Below are 26,977 nucleotides of genomic sequence, written 5' to 3' on the forward strand. Positions count from 1 at the left end.
TTTCTGCTCAGAACTGAAGCTGTATCACTTTCACTCAAATGCTACTGGCCCAAGCAAGTCACAGAACCAAGTTGACAACAGATGGGGGAAATCAGGTTGCTTTCCAGGAGTACCCACGTCTACATGACAATGGGCATGTACTGAGAATCCTCGTATGGAAATTGTGCTGATTGTTGATTTATTACTTCGCAGCTCCAAACTCACTTTTTCACCATTGTGAAAACAGATCTGGGCCCTTGAAATAACTTTCCTCTCTTCACAGGCATGATGTTAAGCCTGACCAGTAGAGGGCACTGGAGAGACACTGCAGACCGAAAGGTTTCCTCCCTGGCTCCAGTGTGCTCTCCAGGCAGGATCCTGCTTCCGCTTCTCCAGGACCCGGTTCCCTTAGCACAGAAGTCTTCACCAGCACCTGGCTCTTGTAGTGCCATGTTCTCCTCCCACCCAGCTTCTGTCATGTGGGCTGTGTGTCCAGCATTCCGCTTCAGCAGCCTGGGCAGCTCCTCTAGCATTAGGCCGCTGCATTGGTGCACGGCTCCTCCAATGCCAGCTCCTCCAGTGCCAGCTCCTCCAGTGCCAGCTCCTCCAGTGCCAGCTCCTCCAATGCCAGCTCCTCCAGTGCAGGCAGCTTCTTAGGCTCATGGCTCCTGCAATGACGGGCAGTCCCCCTGACACATCCTTTAGGCAGTGTTGTAGTGAAGGGACATCTCTCCATGAACAGTTCTCTCCAGCACCCTAGAGCAGACTTCCGGCAAGTTTCAGAGGTCATATTTCCAGCAAATTGTACTGGAGTGGTAAGACAGTGGCCCCTCTGCCCTTCAGCGAACCATGACCTGGGCCCTCCTCTCCAATAATGTCCAGAGCCTCTTAATGCTCCAGTTCAGCCTGGGGGGTAGTAGCTGTAATCCTATATTCTTTAGAGTATTTCTCACTTGCCAATAATTCCTCTTTACACCAGCCTCCTAATACAGTTAACAATTCTTTGTATTAAATTTCCCATGTTCAAATTACTGTGTGGTTTCTATCTTTCCTAATTGGACCCAGGCGGATAGAGTTCATACTATATTCTATTACAGAGATCTAAGAAATAGAATTAGTTAGATAAAATTTATTGTTCAATAGGATAAATTAGCATACTTATTGGTACATGGGACTGGGATTCTCAGTTTGTGGGTTTAAGGTTCCCTTTCTCATGGGCATGCTTAGCGGGGCTCTCTTCTTTCTATGTCTCGTGTCTAACCACCCTCAGATTGCCAAACTATTCTCAAGCTCTGTGAGTAACTTAAGGTTGTGGTTGGTTCTTCTATTTTCTCTGAGAACACAGTGAACTCTGTTTATTTTTACTCAGATTGATTTTGTGTTGACTTTCAGCAGACATCTAATTTTCTTTACCTCTTCAAATTCTTGATCTTTGTCTCACTGACCCCCCATTTATGCCAATATCATATTCACATTAGAGATGACCCATGAAGAGTAATTTTTAAAAAGGCACCATCCCCTTAAAACTACACTTGCTACCTTTCACTTCTGATACATTATTTAACCTGTGATAACTATTAACGAATTATATGAGTTTGTGTAAAGTATATCTAGAAAAGAAAGGATAATTTTTTTGATCAATACTTGTGTTAAAACAGGAATCATATATCCCTTTATAATTTAAAATTTCTTTCTTGAGAACCAGCACAGAAAATGTAAAGCATGTTTTGGGCAAAAGGGAACTTAACCTTAACCTCTTATTTATTATTAATATATAATTTTTGTAGCTACTTCTTTCAATTTAAAACTAGTAATTCAAAGGCTTATCTGAGGAAATATATAGTTGATTTTTTTCTAAAATTTGCCCCAAACTGACTACTGACATATGTAATTGATGACAATAAGTTCAGCATAAGTATATTGAATATAAGGTAGGTGTCTAATACTGTGGAGCTGTGGGGCTACAAGAGAATTTTTTTTTTGAGAGAGAGAGAGATACAGAAACAAGACTTATATGGAAAAAAGGTGATCTTAAAGCTATGCCTAAAAGGCAGGTGGAATCCATCAATAGCTTCTATACCTGATAAAGTTTATTGCTGCTTATGTTTGTCTCTTTTCCATCCTCATATTTTACTAATTATCTTAGGTTTTCTGTGTAGCCCCACAACTAATAAAGTGTAAGGGGTCAGGGACAAAGTCTCTATGCTGCCATTAACCTCCAGAAATCTCTTCCAGGCCTCATTCACAGAATCCCAGCTTTTAGATTGCATTTAAAGTTGTAGGTTTGTGCTTTGTGAATTATGGAATTTACAACCTGGAAGAAGCTTTGAGATTTCCCATTCCAAATGTCTCATTTTACAGATGAGAAAATTGAGGCCTGGAAAAGGGAAGGGGTATATTCTGAGTTCCTGGTGACAGGACCTGACATGATCATTAAAGTAGTCTCTTAATGTCTACACTGATGAACTTCATACTGTTGGAGCTCATGTGGAAAACAGGGAAAACCTTCACTGATATCAGAGAGCAACACTTGTGAAAATGAATGGAGACTAAACAGCGATAGTTGAAGAAAGTGAGCTGGCAAGGGGGCTTTCTGCATGTTCCATGTGTTAACACTGGGTCAATGTGTGGCCCTTAGAGATCTATAGTTCTACCTAATTTAAGAACTATCACCTATATTTGTCATGTGCCTCCTGATATAAACGAGAGTATATAATTAATCTGAGATTCTGAGTATGTCTGCTTTAAGCAAAGGTTTTCTTTTCCTTTATAAGCGAACATTCTCTTTTCGTTTGTTAGCTTGTTTGTACATAAAGAATATTTTTAAAAATGTAATTGCTCACTTCTATTTGCAAACCATCTGGCAATTCCATTTTCCCATGGCATCTGACAAAAGAAAAGCAGTAAATATAGTAATAGGAACAAAAGTAAAGATAGGTCATCTTATTAAAGATAGCACTTATTTAACAACCAGATTTGAGAAGTGCTAAATATCGTGCCCCAACAACATAATAATAACATTCAGGGAAAGTTTTCATCTTTGGTTTTGATTCTCATTAATTTGAAATTGACTTAATTTAGGATTTAATGGTGAAAAATAGGAGTCGGCAAAAGAGAGCCCAGGTCCACAATGAAGACAATAAAAAGAATCTGACAGATGGCAATATCAAAACCTATGGCAGAGACACACACACAAAGCAAGCACTGATTTTCAAATGAGAAATGATTTTCTTAAAAAGAGCTCAAATTTTCTTATAAATGATAGCAATTTTATATAGATATTCTAATAAATCTTTATGGAATGTGGTATCTCTGTTCAGTAACTTTTCTATCATATGACACTACTATCAATTTTTCCATGTTATTTATCATCTTATTTACAAAGAGTTGACATTTCCCCTTTCCCTTGAGTCCAGTTTGTCATTAGAACCTACTGGTTCTTATCTCCTTATACATCTCATGAATGTCAATAGCTGGGCAATTTCAATGGTCTTCCTGTCATTTCCATATCTTCTTGTCTTTCCATATTATCCTATATATCATGGCCAGAACAACATTCAGAAATCACATTTTCGTCCTACCATTGCTCTCCTCAAATATCTCCCACTGAAAACTACATCCTTGCCCATGTACAGATAAAATTTACCCCAAGTTGAAGCCACCTCTGTCTGCCCAAACAGATCATAAACGAGTTTCCTGAATATACTTTCTACCTCATCAAATAGGTGGTCTATATTCAAAAAACGCAATGAAACCATTTCTCAAAATGCATTCTACAAAATGCTAAATCCTTAAGTTGTAAATATCTCACTTTCAAAGATTTCCAAACATGTTTGGGAAACCTAGGTTAAACAAAATCAAATGATTCCTCATTCGCCTGGCTTTACTTTAGAGAATTTTGGTATGCAGTGTTGCTCAAAATCATCTGATCATGGAATCCTTTCCATGAAGACAACTGTGTGATGTCTATCTGTCCATATGCAAACCTATATACATGTCTATATTTTTACATTTTATTTATTTAAATTAAAAGCTTCAGAAATATTAAACATAGAGTTACCACACGACCCAGAAGTTCCACTCCTAGGTATATACCTAAGAGAAATGAAAATATGTATATACAAAAACTTTCCCATGAATGTTTATAGCAGTATTACTCATAATAGCTAAAAGGTGGAGACAACCCAAGTGTCCAGCAACTGAAAAACAGATAAACAAATTGTAGTTTATCCATTAAATGGAATATTATTCAACCTTAAAAAAGAAGGAAAGTCTGACACATGCAGTAATATAAATGAACCTTGAAACTATCATGCTAAGTGAAAAAAGCCACATGTTATATGATTCCATTCATATAAAACCCAGAATAAAGAAATCTGTAGAGACAAAGAGAATTGTGGTTGATAGGTCTAGAGGAAAATAGGGGCATGGTGATATTAATGGGTATAGCTTTGCTTTTGAGGTGATAAAGATGTTCTAAAATCAACTGTGGTATGATTGCATACATTTGTGAATATATTAAAAACATTGACTCATACACTTTAAAAAGATGAATTGTATGGTATGTAAATTATATCTTAATAAAACTGCTATAAAAAGGTTGTATAAATGTCTAGAACAGCAGATCATATTATACCATTTTGTAATCCCTCACTATGGCTGTATTTTAATTAGCAAGGGCTTAATAATTATCTGACAGAGGAACTAAAAGAAAAGGCTAATATAAGCCTTTCTATTCACTGTGGTCTCTGGTCAACAGCATCACACCCCCTGGGAGCCTGTTAGAAATGCAGATTCTCAGGTTGACTCTGCACCTGCTGAGACAGAATCTGCATTTTGACGAGATCTTAGGTGATTCGTATGCACATTCAAGCCTGAAAAAACGCTGGACTGTAATATCTTCTAATTGTTGAGAACACTAAGCTTTTACATAGCTATTTTAATTTCTTGTGCCTGAGGGCTTTTAATATAAAGGGATTAAATCAATTCACTTTTAATAAGGACAGCATCTAATGAATTACAATTAACCTAATTTTCTCAGCTGCAGTTTTAATGTTTCCCAGTGCTCAGTCAAGCTTCCAAACTGTGATGACTTTTTTGAAAACATAAGAAATTATATAAAAATAAATAGATAACTTTTTCAGGCCTCTCAGTCCCTTGGATGGTACAGACATACAATCTTTTATAATCATTGATTCAAATTCAAAAGCTTACAGTTAATTTGGTCAAAGATACATAACAAATTATTTTAAACCAACTTATTTTCTCATCAATATAAAGCAGTTTATAACCACTGCTGTTTCCTTTATCATTGTAATCTTTTTTTGGATGAAGTAGCAGCAGTCATTTTGGTCATGCTCAAAGAATATTAAATGTATATGAAGCAGAAAAAAGACTTTTTTTTTTTTTTTTTTTTGGCAGAACTCCATCGGATGATTTGTACTACTGCTAGGAATGCTGTAAAATCTAAAGCGCCTTGCTTCTATAAGCTTGTCAGAACAAGAGAACTTTATAACTGAGATGTACTTAATTACAGCATAAAATATATACATATAAAATGCATTCCTTTCGAGAATTATTCTTGTTTCTCCTTCTTCTTACCCCTGGTCTCTTGTGCCCACACAGAGAAACCTGAGGCATCTTGGTTCTGCTCTTCTCCATCCCAACCCTGAAATGGGGGTCAATAGGATCCAGTGGGAAACTCAGGCCAACTTGGGCTAACTCCTTTCCCCATCAAACATGTGCTCTTGGGAAGCTAAGGCCTCTTGCAATGAGCAGGGCAACTCAGTATTGTCAAATGATATATTATTAGAGTGCTAAGGAGGGTTTTAGAAAAATCCAATTGCTTTTCTCAGTCTGCAAGACAGACTATAAACAACAATTTATGATCAATTACCCTGAATATTTTGATAAACGATCACAGAATCCTATACTTTTATATAATTCCAGAGGCCCACCATCTCCTTAACAAAGAGAGAATACTATTTAGAAAAATCCTCCAGATATGATTCTTTAAATATTTCTTTTCTATTTAAAGGAATGGCAAAATAAATGAAAGTTTATGCTGTAATAGCATGAAGCACTCTACATATTTCCAGGATATACTATTCTTAGGGAGATATTATTGCCAATGAGACACTTGTATGGAAAATACGAAGTGAAAATACGAAGAAAAATGCATATTCTATGTGCTTGGTTTTACTGGCAATGCATGTAAAATACACCCATCAAATACATCTGCACTAAATAAAATGAGTAATATCCTTTTATGTTGATATTGATCATATTCAAGGAAGTGCAGACTTGGCCTGTTAGGAAATTAAAAACTAGAATAAATAATAAAAACTGAAACTTGAACTTATGAAGTGAGGTATACAATTATTTAAGAAATGAGTAGCTTAGTTCTTTCTGTGAGATCCTATATTGGTCTTCAAGTCACCAAAAACACAGACACATGAAAGGCAGTAGTGCAATAACATGTCAACCTTAACTAGCTTATTTTCTGATTAAAAATGAACATATATTCAGAGTCCCTCTTAATGGGTACTTATTGAGAGAGAAAAAAAAAGTCTCTATTATGTAGAAAATGATGAAGGAATTTTTTTATAGCAAAAATATTAAGCAGTTATCCATTACAATTTACTGATAGTATTAGAAAATAATATGGGTCTTGCGAGGGCAGGCACCAACCCTCCGCATTTCAGACGTCTAAAGAGGTCACTCTGGAATACAGGACCATACAGATCCTTTGGTGGGTATAATCCATAGTCTAAAAGAATATCTAGAGGAAAGACACAAATCTGGGGTATCAGGCCAGGTACTACAATTGGGGAATCTACCTTGGAAAAAAATAAAACATATAACAATATAATCTTTCAAAAAGATCAGCTCATTTTTAAGATGACCGACTAGAGAAAACTCAAAATAACTGTGAATAAAACAAAGAAATTTTATTCTTAAGAATATTAAGCTTGCCCAGCCAGGCATGGCTCAGTGGTTGAGCATCGACCTGGGATCCAGGCGATCAGGGTTCGAGATTCCCGGTCAGGGCACATGCCCGGGTTGCGGGCTCGATCAATGACTCTCTCCTCATTGATGTTTCTGTCTCTCTCTCTCCCGCTCCTTTCCTCTCTCTAAAAAGCAATAAAGATATAAAATAAATAAATAAGTAAAAATTTATATAAATAAAAAGAATATTAAGCTTATGTTATGCTTCCTGACATCTGGTAAAATTCAAGGCCCATGTTCCAAACTTTGAAAGAAGATCCCTGGCTGCCCACCAGTCCCAGGCAGGCCCACACAGCATTCGTCCTGATCGGCTGCTTCTGTGTCACTGTCTTTGTAAGTGGCCTGCCTGCTGAGGCAGTGGGTTTGCCTGTGGTTCGTTTTTGTCCTGGCTGATTCCCAACAAGAGGCACCTGTGAAAAATGTCTTGCTTGTCAGCCACAGCCTTCTGGGACCTCTTCTTTCTAGTCTCCTTCTTTTGCCACCACCTACGGAAGCCGTAACGGCCATAAATCTGTATGTCCTTAATGAAATGTGGAAAGTGAGCCAGCTCATCTTGGAGAATTTATATCAGTAATGGTCTCTTCCAGCTGGCCTCACTTCCAAATACACTTTTGACTATAATAAGTGTTAACAGAAAGCTAAGATGTTGAAACGCTTACTCTGAATTATTGGGGGGAAATGATGGGCTTTATTTAAAAGATTAACTTAAAAAGAGATAAAGTGGATTTCTACTTTGGTAGCAGATTCCGATTTGAATTATATGTGTTTCCCCTCTAGTCTGTAAGGCACAGATACTTAATAACACAAGAGTTTCTACAAAGAATGATAGTGGGCATGACGGTGGCAGCCTTGCTGTTAAAATCTCTGATGGCTTCCAGTGCCAAGCAAGAGAAGTAACAGCAGGGCAAAGTGATATGAGGCAGTGTTCCAAGAGGGAAGTTTTTAAGAAAATTAAGGAAGTAGAGGGAAATTGTTCGGTCCCACGACTGAATGATCAGTGTCTGTCCCTGTTCCTTGAAGCCCATTTTGATTCAACAGTGCATCACTTATTCTCTGGTGAATTCTCACAGCACTCAGCTGGTGCCCGCCTTGTGTTTACTTACTTCTGCTATCTTATACTAAGGCTGTTTGTGTAACCGTCTTATCTCCTTTATTGAGCTGGACGCTCCCTGGAGACAGAAAGATAACCTTACACATATTTTTATCTTCAACCACATATTGTATAGGAGAAAATAAAAAAAAAATGAGAAACACTTCCTGAGTATGTATTATACATTAGGCAAATGCAAGGTGTTAGTAGATGAAAGGGTACAATTACAAATTTGTGTTCCCTGTCTGACTTTGGAATTCACCGAGATCTAATCCAAATGCAGATGTAGACAAAATATTGGCTTTATTTTTTGTTAAAGTTAGAATTGGAGGAAGGACTTAGGGCAGCAGCAATAAGGGGCTACCTCAAAATGTATGCAGAATTAGGCAAACCTGGTCACAGGTGTGGCTGGGAAATCTCAGTCTCCCCCATGTGGGGTCCTGCCCTGCTTGAATATACACCACAGCAGAGCAGGCCAGAATGAACACCTTCTGCAGATATTTACAGGTCCTAACGAGGAGAGAGGAAGGTGGGCTGAACTCCACAGGTCTTTCTCCAAACTTGCCAATGAGGTAATTTGCTCCAATTCCCCTGGGAAAAAGGGCGTGAGGGAGGGAGCAGAGAGCTGTCAGGATCTTTATACGAATGAACGTCCCTCCTCCTGCGGTTATAAAGGAGGGAAAAGAGGTTGAGAAAGCCCATAGATATTAAGTAACTCTCCCTAAGCTTGACAGTAACTGTCAGAGTCAATATTAAAATCCATAGGGTGTGCTCTTTGTTCAACATGGCCCACAGTGTCTGGGGACTCACAGGTTTGGTGGGTGGGTAGATGGATGATGGGAAGAAAGAAAACTTTGCATACATTTATGTGTCAACTATGGTAAGTCCCAAGAATTTTAAGAAGTTCAAGCTTTTTAAATAAAATTAATTCCATATTATAAATGTCTTGATAAATTTAAAAAGTATAACTTTTTCTTTAGTATATGAAGATAAACGATATGAGAATTTTCTCAAATTGTTTCCCATTTATAGACTGTCAGTTCCTGGATGCCAGGAAACAACTACTACGGCCCTTACATGGTCCCTAAGACTGGCGGAGGTTCAGGAGGCTCTTTATAGTGAACTAAGAGACACAACACACAGGTAGAAAAATCCTTAACAATTATTTCTTCAAATGAATTTTACGAACTCTAACTTGAATATGTGTGTATTTATGTATATAGATAGATGAATAGCTAGCTAGCTAGATAAAATTTTCCTGAAGACTCCACCATTTGGCACAATGTTTTTATTAAGTTGAGGAGGGGCACAGAAGTGTGCTGAACTTGTGGGAAGAATTACTGTAAAGGAGGATTCTGATTAGGTAAGTCTTTCTGAACTGAGAAGAAAATAAAATAAAAAAGGCTTAAACTTCAGCAGGAGCAATATAGATAACACCTAAGGAAGGCTTTTCCGCTAGCAAGGGTTATTAAACAGACTGTGGAAAGGAGCTACAGAATCCTCCCTTGGAGATCTGTAATACCAGGATAAACAACCAGCTGGTTGAGAAACAGTGCTGCTTGGAGGCAAGAAGCTGGCCTGGGTGAGTTCTCAAAGCATAAAATATAATTACTTGTACTTTCATTTAAAATATCACACAATAATTTTATATCTAGGATGCTTGATGATACTGAAACCCGATGACAAAAGAAACCATGTTGTGTACCACTCTGGTATTCTCAAATTACCCAACACTATGCTGAGCACACAGTAGTTATCCAGTAAATGTTTACTGACCAGATTGATTAGTCAATTGGGAAGAAGGGCAATTGGGAAAAGAAAAACTGGATTCCATTCCTAGCTCTATAAATAAATTGTCTGGGACTCGAAGAAAATCAGACAATTTCTCCAGGTGTTAAGTTCCCTCCTCTGTGGACCGTGGTCTCTATGAGTTGAGGGTCTCTTGGCCCTTGTAGCTCTGTGACTCCATTGTTCTGATTAAACTCCTTTACATCCAGTTCATGCTGCCCATCAGTTAGCATTTTGAGCTTGTTTCATTTCCCTGGGATTCCATCTATAGGAGCCTTTTTAGCCAAAAATTCTATAATTTCATAATAATAGCGTACTCAGTTACATACTCTCTTTATCCACATTATAATTTCTAATGTGTTTCAGGAAAATATTAGGCTGAAAATATTATCAAAATTACTGTTAAATATTTTAAAGGTCAATTCATCAAGCAACATAACTTTATTTTCATTTATTTCTCCCAAATGGAAGACTTTATCTGAAATGTTCAATCAATGTTCATTATCTTTGTCAGTTCACTTAATGAAACACAGTAATGTTAGCTATTGTTTCATTTAGAAAAATTCCTTGACTCCATGGGACTACCATTCTGCCAAAGTCACACTGGTTATGCTGTTGCACTAATAATTTAGACAAGCCACAAGCAGACACTTCAGAAAGTTTAAGCTAAAACAAAACCCCTCTGATTTGCCCTCTAGAAGGAAAAAATGCGTTTTATCTTTTCAAATAAAACAGACTTGCTACCAGAAAATATTTACATAGACCTACTGATAACCAATGGCTTAACTAGTCAGACTTTAAATAATAAATGCAATATTATTAGAATCTGTAGACAAGGAAATGAATGAAAGGTATACTAACTGTATGCTTATATGCATTTATGTTTGAATAGATGGGTATTCATCCATCTGCTCATTCATTCAATAAGCATTAAGGAATTCTGCTAGGTATTAGACACTGGTGAGCTGGGGATGGAAAAGTGATAAGACATAATCCTTTACCAGGAGCTATTCCCAATCTAATAGACAGTATGAATGTGTAAGTATAGTGTCTAATGGTCTAGATATAAGAAACATTAGATTTAGACTCCCCCACAAAGACCACAGATTTGTGAATCAGACACAGAATATAGAATAGCCATATGTGAAATAATCAAAGAAAAGGGTACAATTATCAAAATGAGCATATAACAGAAAGGAACTACATACAGATTTGAGAAAAATGAGACTTCTAAAGATGTAAAGTTAAATTGTTACTATTTGAAGCTCAATAGACTGGTTGTGCATATGCAGTAAAGAAAGAAAATAGACTATATAAAAGCAGCACATGAGGTAGAATGAGAAGGTCTAACACATGTATAGCAGGGTAACAGAAGAGGATGTTTAGTATCCTCTACCCATTAGTACCCCTTTCTCTCAGTGGTGAAAACTGATGTCCTCAGACACTGCCAAATGCCCCTGGGGGACAAATACGCCAGCTGAGAACCACCGCCATAAAAACCATATGAGAAAAGCAAATGACTGGCCTAGTTCATGGTTAGACATATAAAAATCCTAAAAAAATAACACCAAATTGAATTTGATAGCAAATAAAATGATAAAATCCAATTGGATTTTTTCCCTAAAATGCAAAGATGGTTGCATACTTAAAAAGGTATAAATATTATAACCCACATTAATAAATTAAAGAATAACCTTACATACTTCATACAGATATACACACATACCATACATAAATATACACATAAACAGACACTATATATAGTGTGTGTGTGTGTATATGTATATATATATACAGTATGTACTCCCCACAGTGTCCAGTGTTAGGCAGTTTTTTCCCCTGTTTATTTTCCCCTTAAGCTACGCCCTATAATAATCTATCTGCAATGTGAATTAAAACCCATGATTTAGGTTCAGTGCTATGCCTGAGAGAAGATGATACTGATGTAAACTTAGCTAATCAAGAATCCTTCTCCACAAGTTTATAGCTCTTTAGAGAAAAGGTTAAAGAATAAGATTAGCTAACGAGACCATTTACAAATGTTTCAATTCCATTGAAGGGTAGACTCTAGATTTATTTTAATTGTACTACAAATATCTACTAAAATGTCTATCTGTGTTTTAAAAAGCAATTCAAGCCAGTTAAATTCAACTTACATTAATGCAAAGAAAAAGCCTGTTCAAATGACTGTTTAATTCTATGTCTGTAGCATTCAACACAATGGTCTTTGAAACCAACTGACCTTTACCGCGAGCATCCAGCAAATAAATATGAAGGACTCATTAGTGCACTCACATGAACTGAAATGCTCATTTGCAGTGGCGTTAGAATGCACTCAATTTCAAAATGACCTCTATTATTTTTTATTTAATTACCCATAAAAGCAAATCTGAGATCACTGTATGTTCAACAATCAAGCACACCGAATCTCTAGCATCATCATGTCTACCAAATAGTCATTTAAAGATATGACAAGGAAAAGAAGCTGCGTATGAAACTGATAGACATGGTTCTTTACTGAGGAGTTGCTCTTGACCACCATCCCCAGTTCTGCAGCTCTGTAACTAGGAGCCAGTGTTAACTCAGTATCAAATTCTTGATTCTCACAAATACTGACCTTATCTGTATTCATTTGTATAAATAAACATCAGTTAAATAAAGCCATAGAAATCACTTCTCCAAAAGTTTTACATTTATATGAAGAGTAACTGACTTCAATAAAATACTATATAATTGCACGTGAGTTAGCGGGTATAAAGTTTGTCATGGCTTATCAACCTAACAGCTATTATAAAAATAACAACAACTATCATACTTAATAGTAGCTAATTACCATGCTGGGCTCTTCAAATACATCTGTAATAATGATAATGATGATGGTAATGATACTCAGCCAAAAAGAAATGAAGAGAATGCTGCCTGTCAGGGAAGGGAGGGGTCGTGATGACAAACGATATTCTCATCAGGTAGACCATGCTTCAGTGGTCATTGTCCCAGCTTTCATTTGGACACCATGGGGTCCTTGACTCCTCTAGTTCTCTGATATTCAATCAATACTGGGAACTCCACTGCCAAACAATCTAATCAGGAATAAAGACTATCTTACTTTCAAGGAAAAAAACCTGGGTGAATTTAGGGCTTGCCTTTATAAATTTATACCCTTCCTGTCAAAGGACCTCGCTTGGGGTGAAAGCTGTCTTAGAAAGGCCCAGATGCAGCTGCACTTGAACATCTGGCTGCCTACCTGGAATCCTTCTTGTGGCTGCCTGCCAGAGCCTTGCCAGAAGGACTGAACCACGCTCCTTCCTGAAAATCTGATGAATTCTCCAGCATACTCGCATCTATAGCTTGTCTTGTCTTGACAGTCCCTATCAAACCCACAGCCCCAGCCGCAGTCAGCTGAATGTCTTTTGTTTGTTTTGTTTTCTCTGATCAGCTTACTCACATACGCCCCATCAGGAATAGACACTGTCAGGTGAAAAAAATGAGTGTGATTTTGCAAGTTTGATAGGAAACCATAGTTAGAATAAATGAATTTCTAAGTGACCTAATAAAATGCTCAAGTATTTTGATAGTATGGATAGGAAAAGAAGTTAGAAAGGTCCAGGGATCCTTTTTGGGTCTATGTCTCCCCTCTTTGAGAACAAGAGAAGGAAGCAGTCTCTGGCCTCCGTTACATTCCCAATGTGGACAACAACTAGTTCATAGAGGAGAGTACAATTCATAGTTACCATCTGAATGCCTACCATACGCCACCACTCTGCAAAGTGCTTAAATGCATTATCTTATTTAATTCCCAAAGCAACTTTGGGGTTTTAGGAACTAACATTATCCTAAATTTTACAAATGAGGAAAGAGTTTTAGCAAGATTAAACAGCATGCCCAAGGTTACATAAATCATAAGTGGCAGAGCCAAGACTCAAACCCAGGCCTCCTTGAATCCACTGGCTTTATCCCCATGCCATTTGCCTTAAAACAGCATTCTGTAAGGTTTTGGCTTATGTTTCAATCTTTGTTGCTGCTAATCAGCAAATTCCTTCAGGGCAGAATTTATTTCTCATTAATTTTTATATCCCAGAGCATGGAATAATGCCCGATACAGAGCAGAAAACTCAATGACTGTCAAATGAACAAAATGATGAATTAATAAATAAAGGAAGGAAAGAACTAATTTTAAAAGGAGACAGAAAATTGAAGTTTGTGGGGAAAAAAGCTAAGTCTACACCAAGAATATAATCTCTGTGGTTAGTTTTGTGCCCCTCCATTTCTATTGTAGCAACATATGAGTATTTTATGATAAGCACCATTTTTTTTTTACTGCAGAATTAAGCGAAATACTTTAAAAAATATGTACTTTTCAGGGATTTAAATGAACGACTGAAATTCCATAATCAGAACATGACACACCAAACTAGCACATAATCATACTTTTCCTATAATAAGCTACTTGAAGTGTTCTTAGGGCTACAATTTTGTAATCTAGACATGAGAGGAAGATCTGTGCTCTTGACAACATTCAACACAGGCACTTCAGCTGGCTCTGGATAAAGACAGGCCCTCTCTTTTGCATTCCACAGATGTACTGTTTCCTTATCAGTGCGCAGACAGTCCTAACTGTTACCTTCACATCTTCTGCCATCTTCCTCCAGCTTCTGGCCAGCTTGACACTTGCAGTAATAACTGCCAATTGTGTTACAGCATTGGTCCTGACAGCCACCATTGTCAATGGCACATTCATTTATATCTGCAATTAAATATTTAAACGGAATTAGCCTCTTATAAATAGACACAAAAAGGTTTTAGTGGCTCTCCTAAAAATGTACCATTACAGAGTGATATCATTCTTTGACCTCCGATTAAATGAAATAAAACTATAGTATCTCATTTTAATTAGAGCTAATGCATGCTAATTAAATGATATAACTGACTTTGTCTGAAGCCTGGCTGTACAGCTGCTGGGATTGCTTTTGTTTGTTTTTAGTTAACTTTTCACTGAAGTGTGTCATATATGTACACTGAAAAGTATACAGATATTAAGTATATAATTGAAAGAGCTTTCAGATTTAGACTACACCAATGACACCACAATAAACCCACATTACTAGCACCCAAGGAGCACCCTGATTGGCTGATGATAACCACTAACTTAACTGTTAATTGCTACAGGTTAATTTTGTCTTTTTCAACAAAAAATGTGTAAAAAGCCACCCCCCAGCCCTAGCCAGTTTTGCTCAGTGGTCAGATCATCAGCCTGTGGACTGTAGGGTCCCAGGTTCAATTCCAGACAAGGGCACATACCTTGGTTGCAGGTTCAATCCCCAGCCCTTATCAGGGCGTGTGCGGGAGGCAACCAACTGACCCCTCTCTCTCTCCCTTCCCTCCTCTCTTCCCTTTCACTCTCTGAAAAGCAACGGGAAAAATATCCTCAGGTGAGGATTTAAAATAAATGAATAAATAAATAAACCACCCCCAAACGAAACACTTAAAAAGGCAATTTATTTTCTTTCACATTTCTGAGGATTTAAAGGTTCAGCTGGGTGGTTTTCATTTGGGGTTCCACACATAGTAGCCATCCGGTGGCAACTGGGGTTAGACGTGCATCGGGCTTTTTCACTCCTATGCTGGGATCTGGGCTGAGACAGCTGGAACACCTGGGGGTTGGTTGGCCATCTCCATCTCACTCCCCTTGCCTAACTCTGACTTTTTCATTGTGGGGTGGTCTCAGGGTAGATATATTTTGCACGGTGACTGTCATTCTCCAGAGAGACCATTCTAAAGGTCCAAACAGCAGCTGCAAGACTTCTTATGATCTAACCTTGGAAGTCACACAGCAGCACTTCTTATTAATCTACTGGTTAAAGCAGTCACAGGCCAGCTGAGATTCCCAGAAGTGGAGGAATTCCTTCTCTCAGCTGCAGTGTGGAAACTGCAGTGTCCAGAGAAGAAAGAAATTGATGGTAGCCTTCTTGGAAAGAGCGTATCACACTATTATGTTCATTTAAGGCTATGCATTTCCTTCAGAATAAAGTATTAACTTCATCTCAAAGATTTCACTTTCTTATTTAATTAAAAATATTTCTTAACATACATTAACATTTGTTCTTTGGGTTATTTTGAGATATATTTTGGAGGTTTTCCAAACATTTGAGGAACTTTCAATCATCTTACTATGTAATGCTAGATTAATTCCTCTATGAACAGAAAATACACTCTGAGTTCAATTCTTCAAAAATTTTTTAAGGCTTGCTTTATTTTCCAGCACATGGTCAATTCTGCTACATCTGGACATGGGGGAGTTGTAGGCAAGGACTTTACTCCTAAAGTATGTGAATAAGTATATATCCTATGAGATAATATGAGAGAAAACTATCAATAAAGATGCCCAGGTTTCATTCTGAAATATTAAAATAATGGATATTATGTGTAAGAAATTCCTTTCCACATATGCCTATTTATCTTTTTTTTTTTTTTTTTTTTTAAATATATCTTTGACTTCAGAGAGAAGGAGGGAGAGGGAGAGAGAGAGAGAGAAGCATCAGTGATGAGAGAGAGTCATTGATCGGCTGCCTCCCGCACGTCCCCGACTGGTATTGTTATACACATTTTGCTTAAAGTTGCAGAACCTGTTTATGACATTGAGGATTTACTGTAATTACGTTATAAGACTTTTGTGAGAATTAAATTACATAATACATTTGAAATACTTAGCACAGTTTCTAGCGTAAAGTAAACTCTGTAAATAGTACCTATTATTATTACTATTAGCTAAACATTAGCTACTATATCACATACTTGAGAATTCAAACCTGGTTCATAGTAGACATTAAATTGCTTTCTTATTTTATTGGTTTTTAACATGAATTTAGTTTTTATATGGATGGAATGATAAATTTATAGTAACATATACCACATTTCTTGCTCTACAACACAGAAAGTTCAGAAACAATTTTGCTGTTCCTCTGACAGCACTACTTTCATGCAACTGTTCTGTATTTATGTACAATATGAATTTTTTTTTAAATTGGCTGTACAAGCTAACCAAAGGATAGACTTCATTACTAGTGCTTGTCAGTTACATATTGACATTAATATATAAAAATATAAACATGTATTTCCACTTCTGTTGTTTTCTACTTTTCTTTTAAAAGTAGACCTTTCATGCCTTGACATACGCAGAAAAAATCAAAAGATAAAGTTCTTGTTATCAATTGAAAATCAGTGTTCATAAATAAAAAATTTGAAAGTCATTGGCTTTGAAGATAGTTCTGAAAACCAAGTCAATACCTAGGATTTAAATTGCAGTTTTATAAGATACTCACTGCATGATAGATTTCAGGCTGTTTCATGTGTCCAATGTCATTCAAGGTTGCAAATAAATTTGGCTTTTCGAAAGCAAGATGAATGACAAAAGTTCTCTGACATATAGCAAGTCTTCCAGGTTAGGCATGACAAAAGTTCAATGATATCACCCAGGCTATCAATCCATCTGTAATGACATACTGCAGTCTCTCCAAGAATTAAATATGATATTTGCAAGAGCAGTGTTGCTTATCTGGTTGTCTCACAAATACAACAGAACTGCAAACACATTAAAGTCCTGTTAAATTAACTAACAAATAAGCTATATATTTCCGTCTTTAAACAAAATTTGTAAATTTTAGCTCCTTATATTTGTTTTCCTGAAGTGTGCTTCTATTCTAAAATCATGTGATGCACTTAGTCTGTGTTTATATAGTTTTAGTAACAGCTTACACTGCTTTTAGGAAATACTGAACAGAGGTGGCCACAATGCAGGGTAAAAAGGCAATATTAGAAGTGTTTTAATTTTACATCTTTCTCTAAACCAAATGTATTTGGCCCAATTTAGCATGTGTGTTTTTGTTTTAAAAGGATTGTGCATTTGCCTTATGAAAATTAGCCAAAAAGTGCACACGCCTCTTACGTGTTATAGTCATTTTCAAATCAATAGGCTTCATGAAGTGATGACCTAAGCTTGTTATTGCAATTAACTTTTATAACAAATCAGTCAATTTCTCTTTAGGTACCAGGCTCAATGTAATTCTCTATAGGTTAAGGTGAGGTACAGCATTAATCAACATGCCCAAAATATAATTAGAAAATGTATTAAATAATGTTCTGGGTTTTTACGACCTCATTTTGGAATTATAGAATTACACATGAAGTATACTAATATATATATAAATAATCTGAAGAATTTCAATAATGCCAATGGAGTAACTTCTATACATGGTTTTAATTCTAGGATTTTCCTTATACTTTGTTTCATCCCAAGACTGGAGCAACTAGTTCCATTCCTAGTCACCGGGGAACAAACGAAGAACCTCAAAACAAAAATCTTGACCCCCTGAGTCCCAGCCAAGTTCCTCCTTGTCCTGTTCATTACCGGCGGCGGGGAAAGAGCAAGCAGCAGTGTGGAAATGTGTCAGGGCAGCGGAGGAAGCACTGGTTGCTGCCTTACGAGCCACTGAGCCACTGGCCTCTTCCTTACACGGCCCCTGGCCAAAAGGGCGCAGCGATCGCAGCTGCGAGGCAACGGCGTCGCTCTTCAGGCGCTGAGGACGGAGGCTGGAATCTCAGCTCTGCCGCTTCTCCGAGATTCCACAACATTCACTTCACTTTCGAGAGGCTCCCCTTATTCATGTGAAAGAAGATATGATGATACTTCGTAGAAATATTGAGAAGTATAACTATTATAATACCTATGAAAATGCCTCGTATGTTTTGAAATCCAACATGAATGCACTCTCAGGGACTAAATATAAACGCTTTATTTCTTCTTTTGTATGTCCACTAAACGACTTTTTCAAAAGATTCAGCAGAAATTCATCTAACAAGGGAATTATGAGAAAAACAAGTTACATTTTATAGGAAAAGCTGTACATTAAACAATAACTACTTTAAATAAGTGAAACCAGAGGGATTAAACAAAAAAGAGCTATTTTATTATAGCAGCTGCTTTTAATGCAGCCTACATTTCTAGAGATATATTTATTTTTTAGGAATTTTGCAAAAGGGAACAAGAATGTTAAAAGTAAAGTTATGCTGACTTTAAACATATGTCATAGCTCACTAAGTTTGCAAAAAAATCCGTGAAGTTAAATAACAACTCTAAAATTATCTCCATCTTACTATGGTGCTATCTGTTAATAACTGGGATATGTTTAAAACATTCTGGGGTATTTATAAAGCTTTTTGTAACTGAAAATTTCAATTTAAACTAATAATCATAATAATTATTAGTTTAAAATGAATATAGTGATATGGTCAAGACTATGGTGTTTGGACTCTATGTAAATACTGGATCTTTTTCTTAGTTGGGTAATTCACTTACCCTTTCTATTCTTTAGTTTAGTCATCTTTAAAATGAGGGTAATAACCATAGTACTTTCTCCATCAGTTTGCTGTGAAAATTAAATGAATTATTGCATGTAAAACGAATAGAACCATTTAGTCACATAATAAGGGTAACCTATTATTACTATTATCATTACTTCTCAAACGTTAGTTACAAATAAAATTTGTTCTTTTTTTCTTTTTGTCCAGTTCACAGCAAGGTAACCTTCCAAGTGCAATTGCTTCCAATACAAATTCTCTATTCAACTGATACAGTATTCGTACCAAGTAGAGACAAAAAATAGCTCCACTATGTGATACAGTGGAAGGTTTCAAGTTTGTAGAAGACACAGTCTTACTGAATTATCAGTTCTTGTCCAGAAGGCAAACGGTTATAGACAAGTCTACAACACAACTAGCAAAAACTGATTTGTTTTTTTGGTCTATATTTCAGTAAGACAAATTAGTCATGATTAATAACCATAATTAGCAATTATATATTGATTCAAATAATTCACATTTACGTCATATCCATACATTTAGGGTTACATTTGAACCTTCACAAAACAAGTAGGTAGAGTAGGCCTTATTGTTAATAATGGTAGAATTGAACTTTCTGAATTGAAGTAGACAGAGTTGAGAAAATTCTATCTCAGAAGAGTATTAAGAAATCACACAAGCCTCTGTAGTTTGAAGTAAAATGGCATATCCTAACTCTTTTAGCTAGATTCTCAAATCCTCTTTTATTCATGAATTATTACAGGACATTGGTAAGAACGCACCACATTAGTGCTAAGAGTGTTTCTTTTATACGTAACATTGATCTATTATCCTTCAACGTGCCAAGAAGCTAAATTTTAAAAGTAGCTATTCTTTTTTTCTTTTCTATGAAGTGTAGGTCCTTTCATGACCTAGGAAACTTCATGGTTCTTGGTATAACAAGTGCTGATAATTTCTGAATTGCAAACTCAACTGTTGGCTTACATTTCAAAATAAGGAAGCTGAGACTCTAAGAGTTGCATTTATTCCTTTTTAAAATAACTTTACTGAGATATTTTTGATATAAAAATTGTGCATATTTGTTACACAACTTGATGTGACATATGTATGTGCTGTGTAAGGATCACCACAACAGAGGTAAGTAAGTTATCCATTACCTCATAGTTTCCACTCTGTGCGTGTTTGTTGGGAGATTTCATATATAAGGAATTCTTACAACTCAACAGCAAAAACACACACACAATAACCATTTAAAAACAGGCAAAGGACCTAAATAAACATTTCTCAAAAGATGACACACAAATGACCAACAGGTACATGAAAAGCTGCTCAACATCACTAATCATCAAGGAAATGCAAATCAAAACCACAACGAGGTATCGCTTCAAACTGTTTAGAATGGTAATTGTCAAAAAGACAAGATAGGAAGTATTGGCAAGACTGTGGAGAAAACTGAACCCTTTGTACACTGTTGGGGGAAATGTAAATTGGTACAGCCAATTCTGGAAAGCAGCATGAGGGTCCTCAAAAAATTAAAAGTAGAACTACCAGAAGATCCAGCAATCCCACTTCTGGGTATATCTCTAAAGGGAATGAAATCTGGATCTCAAAGAGATAACTGCACTCCCGTGTTCATCACAATTTATTCACAATATCCAACGCTCAGAATCAACCTAAATGTTCATTCATGGGCAGATGGATAAAAAAAAAAAAAAGTAGTATATATACACAATGGAATATTATTCAGTCTTAAACAAAAAAGGAAATTTTGCCATTTGCAACAATATGGATGACTATGGAGGGCATGAATCTGCATGAAATAAGCCAGACAGACATGGAAAGACAAATACTGCACAATTTCATTTTTATGTGGGATCTAAAATAATAAAACTCATAGAAGTAGAGTAGAATGGAGTTTGATTGCCAGAACAGAGGATTGTGGGAAATGAGGAGATATGGGTCAAAGGGTACAGAGTTTTGATTACGATGAAAGGATTCTGGAGACCGTTTGTATCACATGGTGATGACAGTCAGCAATACTGGATCGTACTCTCAACCCTTCACTTAGTACATTATTTATTGAATGCCTTCTGTAAAGTGCCCAGAGAATCCAGGAATCAAACCCATTTTTTATCTATTTTTTTTTAAAGATAAGCCCTCATTTTCATGGTAAGTAGGCTTACTAGCTAGTGTGGGAAATACACTTCAACAAGTTACTGTAAATGAACTAAAAGCAAAATTGAAATTCAAGCTCACTGGAATCCAAGGTTTCTGGGTTCCAATGTAGTTTCAGTCTTCTGCACTCTAAGCTACATATTCAGAAATCATTGCCTCATTAAAAATTTCACTGTTACCCCCCATCTAAATGGCCATGTCATTTTAAGAGGGTTGGAAGTCATTACTCAGATGATGTAACATATATCTACCCAATCACTGGACAGTCAGCTTTTACAGTTATGACCGTTGATGTGTTTATGATCCCATTAAACATTCCCTTATTTCCTTCATTTAATTTGCAACCATAAAAGAACCAGCTCACTATGCAAAAACACTTCCTGCCCCTCAGAATATTCATTTGAAGGAAAGGAGAGATTTTTGCAACACCCTCACGTAACAAGAAGGTTTTACTTAAACCCAGAGGAATGCCCATGAATCTTCTCCAGCTTTGTTTTCTGGTATAGGAGCCAGAGCGGGTTCAAATTCTGGCCCTACTGCTTCTTAGCTGTGTGACTGGGTTACTGTGTAACAAATCATCCCAGAACCTGGTCCGGCAGCTTAAAGACAACAATTACTTTGTTGTCTCCCGTTAGAGTGGATCAGCAAGGTGGGCCGGGCTCGGCTAGGTCCTACTGGCTCGACGTCACGGGGTTGCGGTCGGAGAGCATGGCTGGGCTGAAGGGCGGAGCGGGACCGGAGTTGCCGGGTGCAGACCAGGTACACCTCTCTCTCCCCCTCTGATCTTCTCTTTCTCCCTTTCTCTCTCCCCCCTTTGTCTCCTTCTAATCTCAAGCTGCGCCAGGTGGCCTCTCATTTGGAAGGATGGCAGCTGGCCGCTCAGGTTTCCAGCACAAGTGTTCCAGGGATCGGGGTAGATGTGGCAGCTTCTTTTCTGACCTAGCCTTGGAAGTCACTCAGTGTCATTTCTGACCCATTCCGTTGGTTTCATGCGCATTCCAACCCCATCCAGATTCCAGCAGAGGAGGTAGACTTCCCTTCTTAATGTGGGGATAGCAAGGTTTGAGAAGGGCTTATGGGAAGGGAGATCCTGCTATGGCCATCTTTGGAATATAAAATCTGCCACAGTGACCTCTGTCAAGTCTGCTAACTTTTCTGTGCCTCAGTTTCCTCACCTATAAAATGGGTATAATACATGGGACTTCATAGAGTTCTTGAGGTTTATAGGACTTAATACAGTCTAAGTGCTTACAACAGTGTCTGGCACAGAGAGCATCATTCCATAATTTTTATTTTTAAATTGAATTGAAATTTTATTAATATAGTCAAGTCTCAGCACACAAATCACCTCTTCTGTGGAGCCTTTCCTATTATTCTCACTGATGTTTTATTCTCTCCTCAAGGTTAGCCCGGCTTTGTAGTTCCCTCTTTTCTAATGCACCCTTTCGGACTGTACTGTAATTGTACGTTCATGGGCCCAGATCCTCCATGTACTGTGAACTTCTCAGGAGCAGGAGACAAAAGGGTTGCCCAGGAACACAGGTTTGTTTATCAGCGAATGGCTCAGTCCAAATTACAGGCAGGAACAGCAGCAATGAAAGCATAGATTAAGGAAGATGCTGAAAACAAGGTAGGACAACTTAGGTTTACTCTTCTTTCAAAGCTCTGAAGGTCACAATTGCCTTAATAAAGGGTTGCAGGGGATGGTGGGATTTCCAGATGAGAAAACAGCCGGGAGTTGAAAGCTTTGCCCTCAAATTAACTTCTAGAAAGTAGATTAAATTTGTTGTAATAGGCTAGCTCAAATTTAACTAGCTTTTCTATTACTGTAATTTAACATTCACAGTGTCCATAATTAAAAACAGTTGCTGAAAAAAACCGCATTTGAGAATAAACGTAAATTTTGAAACTGTAAATGAGGTAAATCTGCAGCATTCTATTCATTTTGGAAATCAACATTAATGTCAGTCCAATACAACAAAAATACCTTTCTTCAGAAATCTACCCAATCTTTAGAAATAAGAATGACTGCCAGCTCCTTTTACCAACAGGAATGTACCTGTAAATCAGAGGAGAATCCTACAAAAATCATAAGCAGGACTTGGTCTCCTATACCCAGAAGAGTCATTCAAATTCAATAAAAAAAGAAAATCATGGTACATTAAAATTTCAAAAAGCCATTTGAGAATAAGACGGCCCTAGAATTTTCTTTTTCGTTTTTTTCCTCCAGAGCCCAGAGATGTTTAAAAATGAATTTTGCAGTTGAACTCTAGGAATGTCAGATCTCAGAAACAACAGATGAAGAAACTCTAATTAGCTGTGATGAACGCTGATTATAGAGCACGGATATAACAATGATTACAAAGGGGGGAAAAAAGAGGTGATGCATCGGTCCCACAGAGCGAGTGTGGTTGTATAATTAGAGAAATTTAATCACAGCAGGCAAATGTGATGTATTTGTACTTGGACCATTTTGTGGATTTGCAGGCAGGTCTGTCCTCAAAAAATACAAAAGGAATAAAAGCATTCCTATTTTAGATGCTTTATCTCCAAACCATTTAATTCATGAAGGTCTTTCTTGTTTTTTTCCCTACCTCCTCCCCACATTGCACAGAAAATTTTTTTTTTTCCCCCAGCAAAATACTCAGTACTATTACCTTAATAGGGTGATTTTTCAGGATAGCTCTAGCTCATTAGGATTAACAGAAGATACACATATGCTCAGAGGGAAAAACAGGCCCCGTTTTATCTGAAATGTTTTAAAGATACTGAGTTTTGGAAGAAAACAGAAGGTAACAGTTGCACCCAGAATGAAGCTATGAGCAGTGCTCTCGGTTTCTGTGACATCAGATAGAGTTTTGCTGGTTCGTGAATAAATCCCAAAATATAACAAGTCACCTGGTTAGCTGAACTCCCACAGAAGATTCAGTAACCTGTTAAGGGTTTATCCTGAACACGAGCCTGTCTTGCAGCTTGCTGTCTTTTGCTTTTCTGATTAAGTGATGGGTGATGAGAAGAGGTCACCCAGGCAGTACAGGACCACAAAAACAAACCTCACAGAAACCTGGGCCGGCCTGCAATGGTCCCAGCAAGAGACTTCTGCTTTGCACTGATTACTCATAAAGCCTTTCCCCCAAGCAAATTTTTTTTTTTTTTTTTTTGCTAATGTGGTTCTATAATTAGGCATATCTGCTGGAATTAGGAGCAAACATGAAAAAGCTGTTCTTGCAATACATTTGTAAAAGGTATCTGAGTTGAGTTATCATGGGTGAAGTTGAATTAAACTATATAATTTATCATTATGACAGTGTATCTGTGTTTGCCCTGGAAACTCCACTTAAGTATAATAAAATAAAGAAATAGCATGAATCATTAGGTTACACACAGAGACACAAACACATACATCTTATACATTCATACTTGAATAGTTTCTTTAACATTTATATATAATAACTTTTCTAGACTCAACCTGATACAATGCAAATACCTTCACCCATATGATAATCTTGCTTAAGATATTCAGGAGTCCATCATCCTACAATTTAAACTGTAGGAACGTTTCTCTTTGATGGAGAATAAATTTCTGTGCAAACATATTATGAAAATTGGAAGAAAACATACCCCTTTTCCACCTTTATCTACTAAAGATCTCTCTTTCAAAATGGATTTCCCAATTCCTTTCTGTGAGATATCATCAAAGAAATTAGATATCACCCCTTCTTCCTCCAACACATACATAAGCTACATCTATATGATTGAGTTTGTGTACCTACCCTGGGAGTTTAAATGCCTGTTGGATAAGGCATTTATGAGTAAAGCTGGCACTGGATGCAAATGACCTGTTTATACTGGATAAGTGATGGGCAGGGCTAGGGCTGTTGACAAGAAGACAGCAGGCCTGAGTGAAAGATCTGCTGCTGCGTTAGGAGAAGCTATACATTTTTTAAATGTTTTTATTGATTTTAGAGAGAAAAGAAGGGAGAGAGACAGAGAGAGAGAAACATGGATGTGAGAGAGAAACACTGACTGGTTGCCTCCCATTGGCACCCTGACAGTGTACCTAACCCACAACCTGGGCATGTCCCGATAGGGAATCAAACCGGCGACCACTTGGTGCATGGGAAGACACTCAACCAAGAGAGCCACACTGGCCAGGACAAGAAGCTATACATTTCATATGAAATCTCACAGTCTTTAAATGTTGGCACAATGTATGTGAACCAAACACAGCACTCTTTCAGCTGATTTGACCCAACAGCTGCCATTTTGCAAACTCTCTGCGCTATGGCTGCTAAAAGTACCATGGAGTGGAGGGTGAATCCAGTGACAGGCTGTGGCCAGAGGATGACAGAGCTGAGCCAAACAGATTAGAACCCTACCTGCAATGGCCTCATAGAAAACCTGCCTGGTGTGAGGCACTTCAAAGTAAATTGAGCCAAATGAATGACTTGAAGATCACTGGATGGCCAAAGGTAGAGAGAGATTGTGGTGAAAGGGGAGTTGTGGAGAGGGAGGTAGCAAAGAAAGCTGGTGGTTCTAGAAGACATTGGTCAGCTGAGGGGCCCAAAGAAAACTGGTTTACTAAAGGCAACCAGACAGCAAGCATTATTCACAAGGGAGGGAGAAACAATAACATCCCAGGAATAGCACTAAGAATGAATAAACTCTGACAACGCTTATGCACGAGTGAAAATCTTTAAGCCATCTACTTTGGCTTCTTAAAATCAAAGGTTCCAGGATGGGCCCCAGAAAAGGGGCCTGATGGAACCTAAGACTCGGTGAAAAATGTAACTGTCATAGCAAATGCCTATTTTGTTAGCTGATAAATAAACACAGGAACAAGGTTTATAATTTAAGAGTTGACATAAATTACTGTGCAGTAACATGGCAACTGAAGTGTGTAGGAGTCTTCTCTACTATTCTGCAACTACCCACTTTACTGGTGGCCCCTGGATACTTAAATATGAGAATGAAATTAAAAACCCTCTGTTCCATCTTAATGTCTTCCATCATTCTCACCCTCAGCTATAAGAATATGGCATACATAAAGGAGAAATGGCACAAAACCTTCTATGCAACTGTTAGAGCCAACCCACTCAATGTGAAGAGCATGCTTTCAATAACTTGAGAGCTTGTCTTGAGGCAGAGTTTCACGGCCTTGACGATCAGAGAGGGCTGAAGAGGACTGTTTGGCGAGAGAGGAATGCTCAAAAGCAGGCTGAGCATGAATGAGGTCACCAGGAGGATGGGTTGGCAGAGTGACTGTATTCAACTCAGAAGACAAGCTGGAGCAAAAATAACCCAGTGGCTATCTCCAAGGTAAGAGAAAATGAGACTGTTTTTTTTTGAAAGACTCTGCTATTTAGAGAGTAAAGAAGTGAGTACTTGGGTAAGAAAGCAAGGTCGAGCTAATAAAAGCAGTAAGTAGAAATTGTCAGTCTGCCTAAAAAATAGATTTCAAACCAAATAAAGGGTAAATTCTAGTGCTACCTTGCAAAGCCTGAACTATAAAGGAAGGAAGAAAAATAATCGGATTCCCCATGGCTCTTCTCTAGCTACCTTTCATTTTCTTCCACAGCTCCG

The 26,977-nt window shown here is 37.4% G+C and overlaps 1 protein-coding gene across 1 annotated transcript in view; it reads right to left on the minus strand.

Annotated features, from left to right (window-relative positions):
* The window catches only part of LOC107539298 (uncharacterized), a 480,399-nt gene that overhangs the window by 169,834 nt on the left and 283,588 nt on the right, over window positions 1–26,977 (minus strand). The window contains exon 5 of the mRNA XM_087818335.1: window positions 14,487–14,609. Coding sequence (XP_087674461.1) covers window positions 14,487–14,609 — 123 coding nt within the window. The remainder of the gene's footprint in view (window positions 1–14,486; window positions 14,610–26,977) is intronic.

Source organism: Miniopterus natalensis, chromosome 6 (assembly GCF_054644295.1).
Source record: "Miniopterus natalensis isolate mMinNat1 chromosome 6, mMinNat1.hap1, whole genome shotgun sequence".
NCBI classification, from domain to species: Eukaryota; Metazoa; Chordata; class Mammalia; order Chiroptera; family Miniopteridae; genus Miniopterus; species Miniopterus natalensis.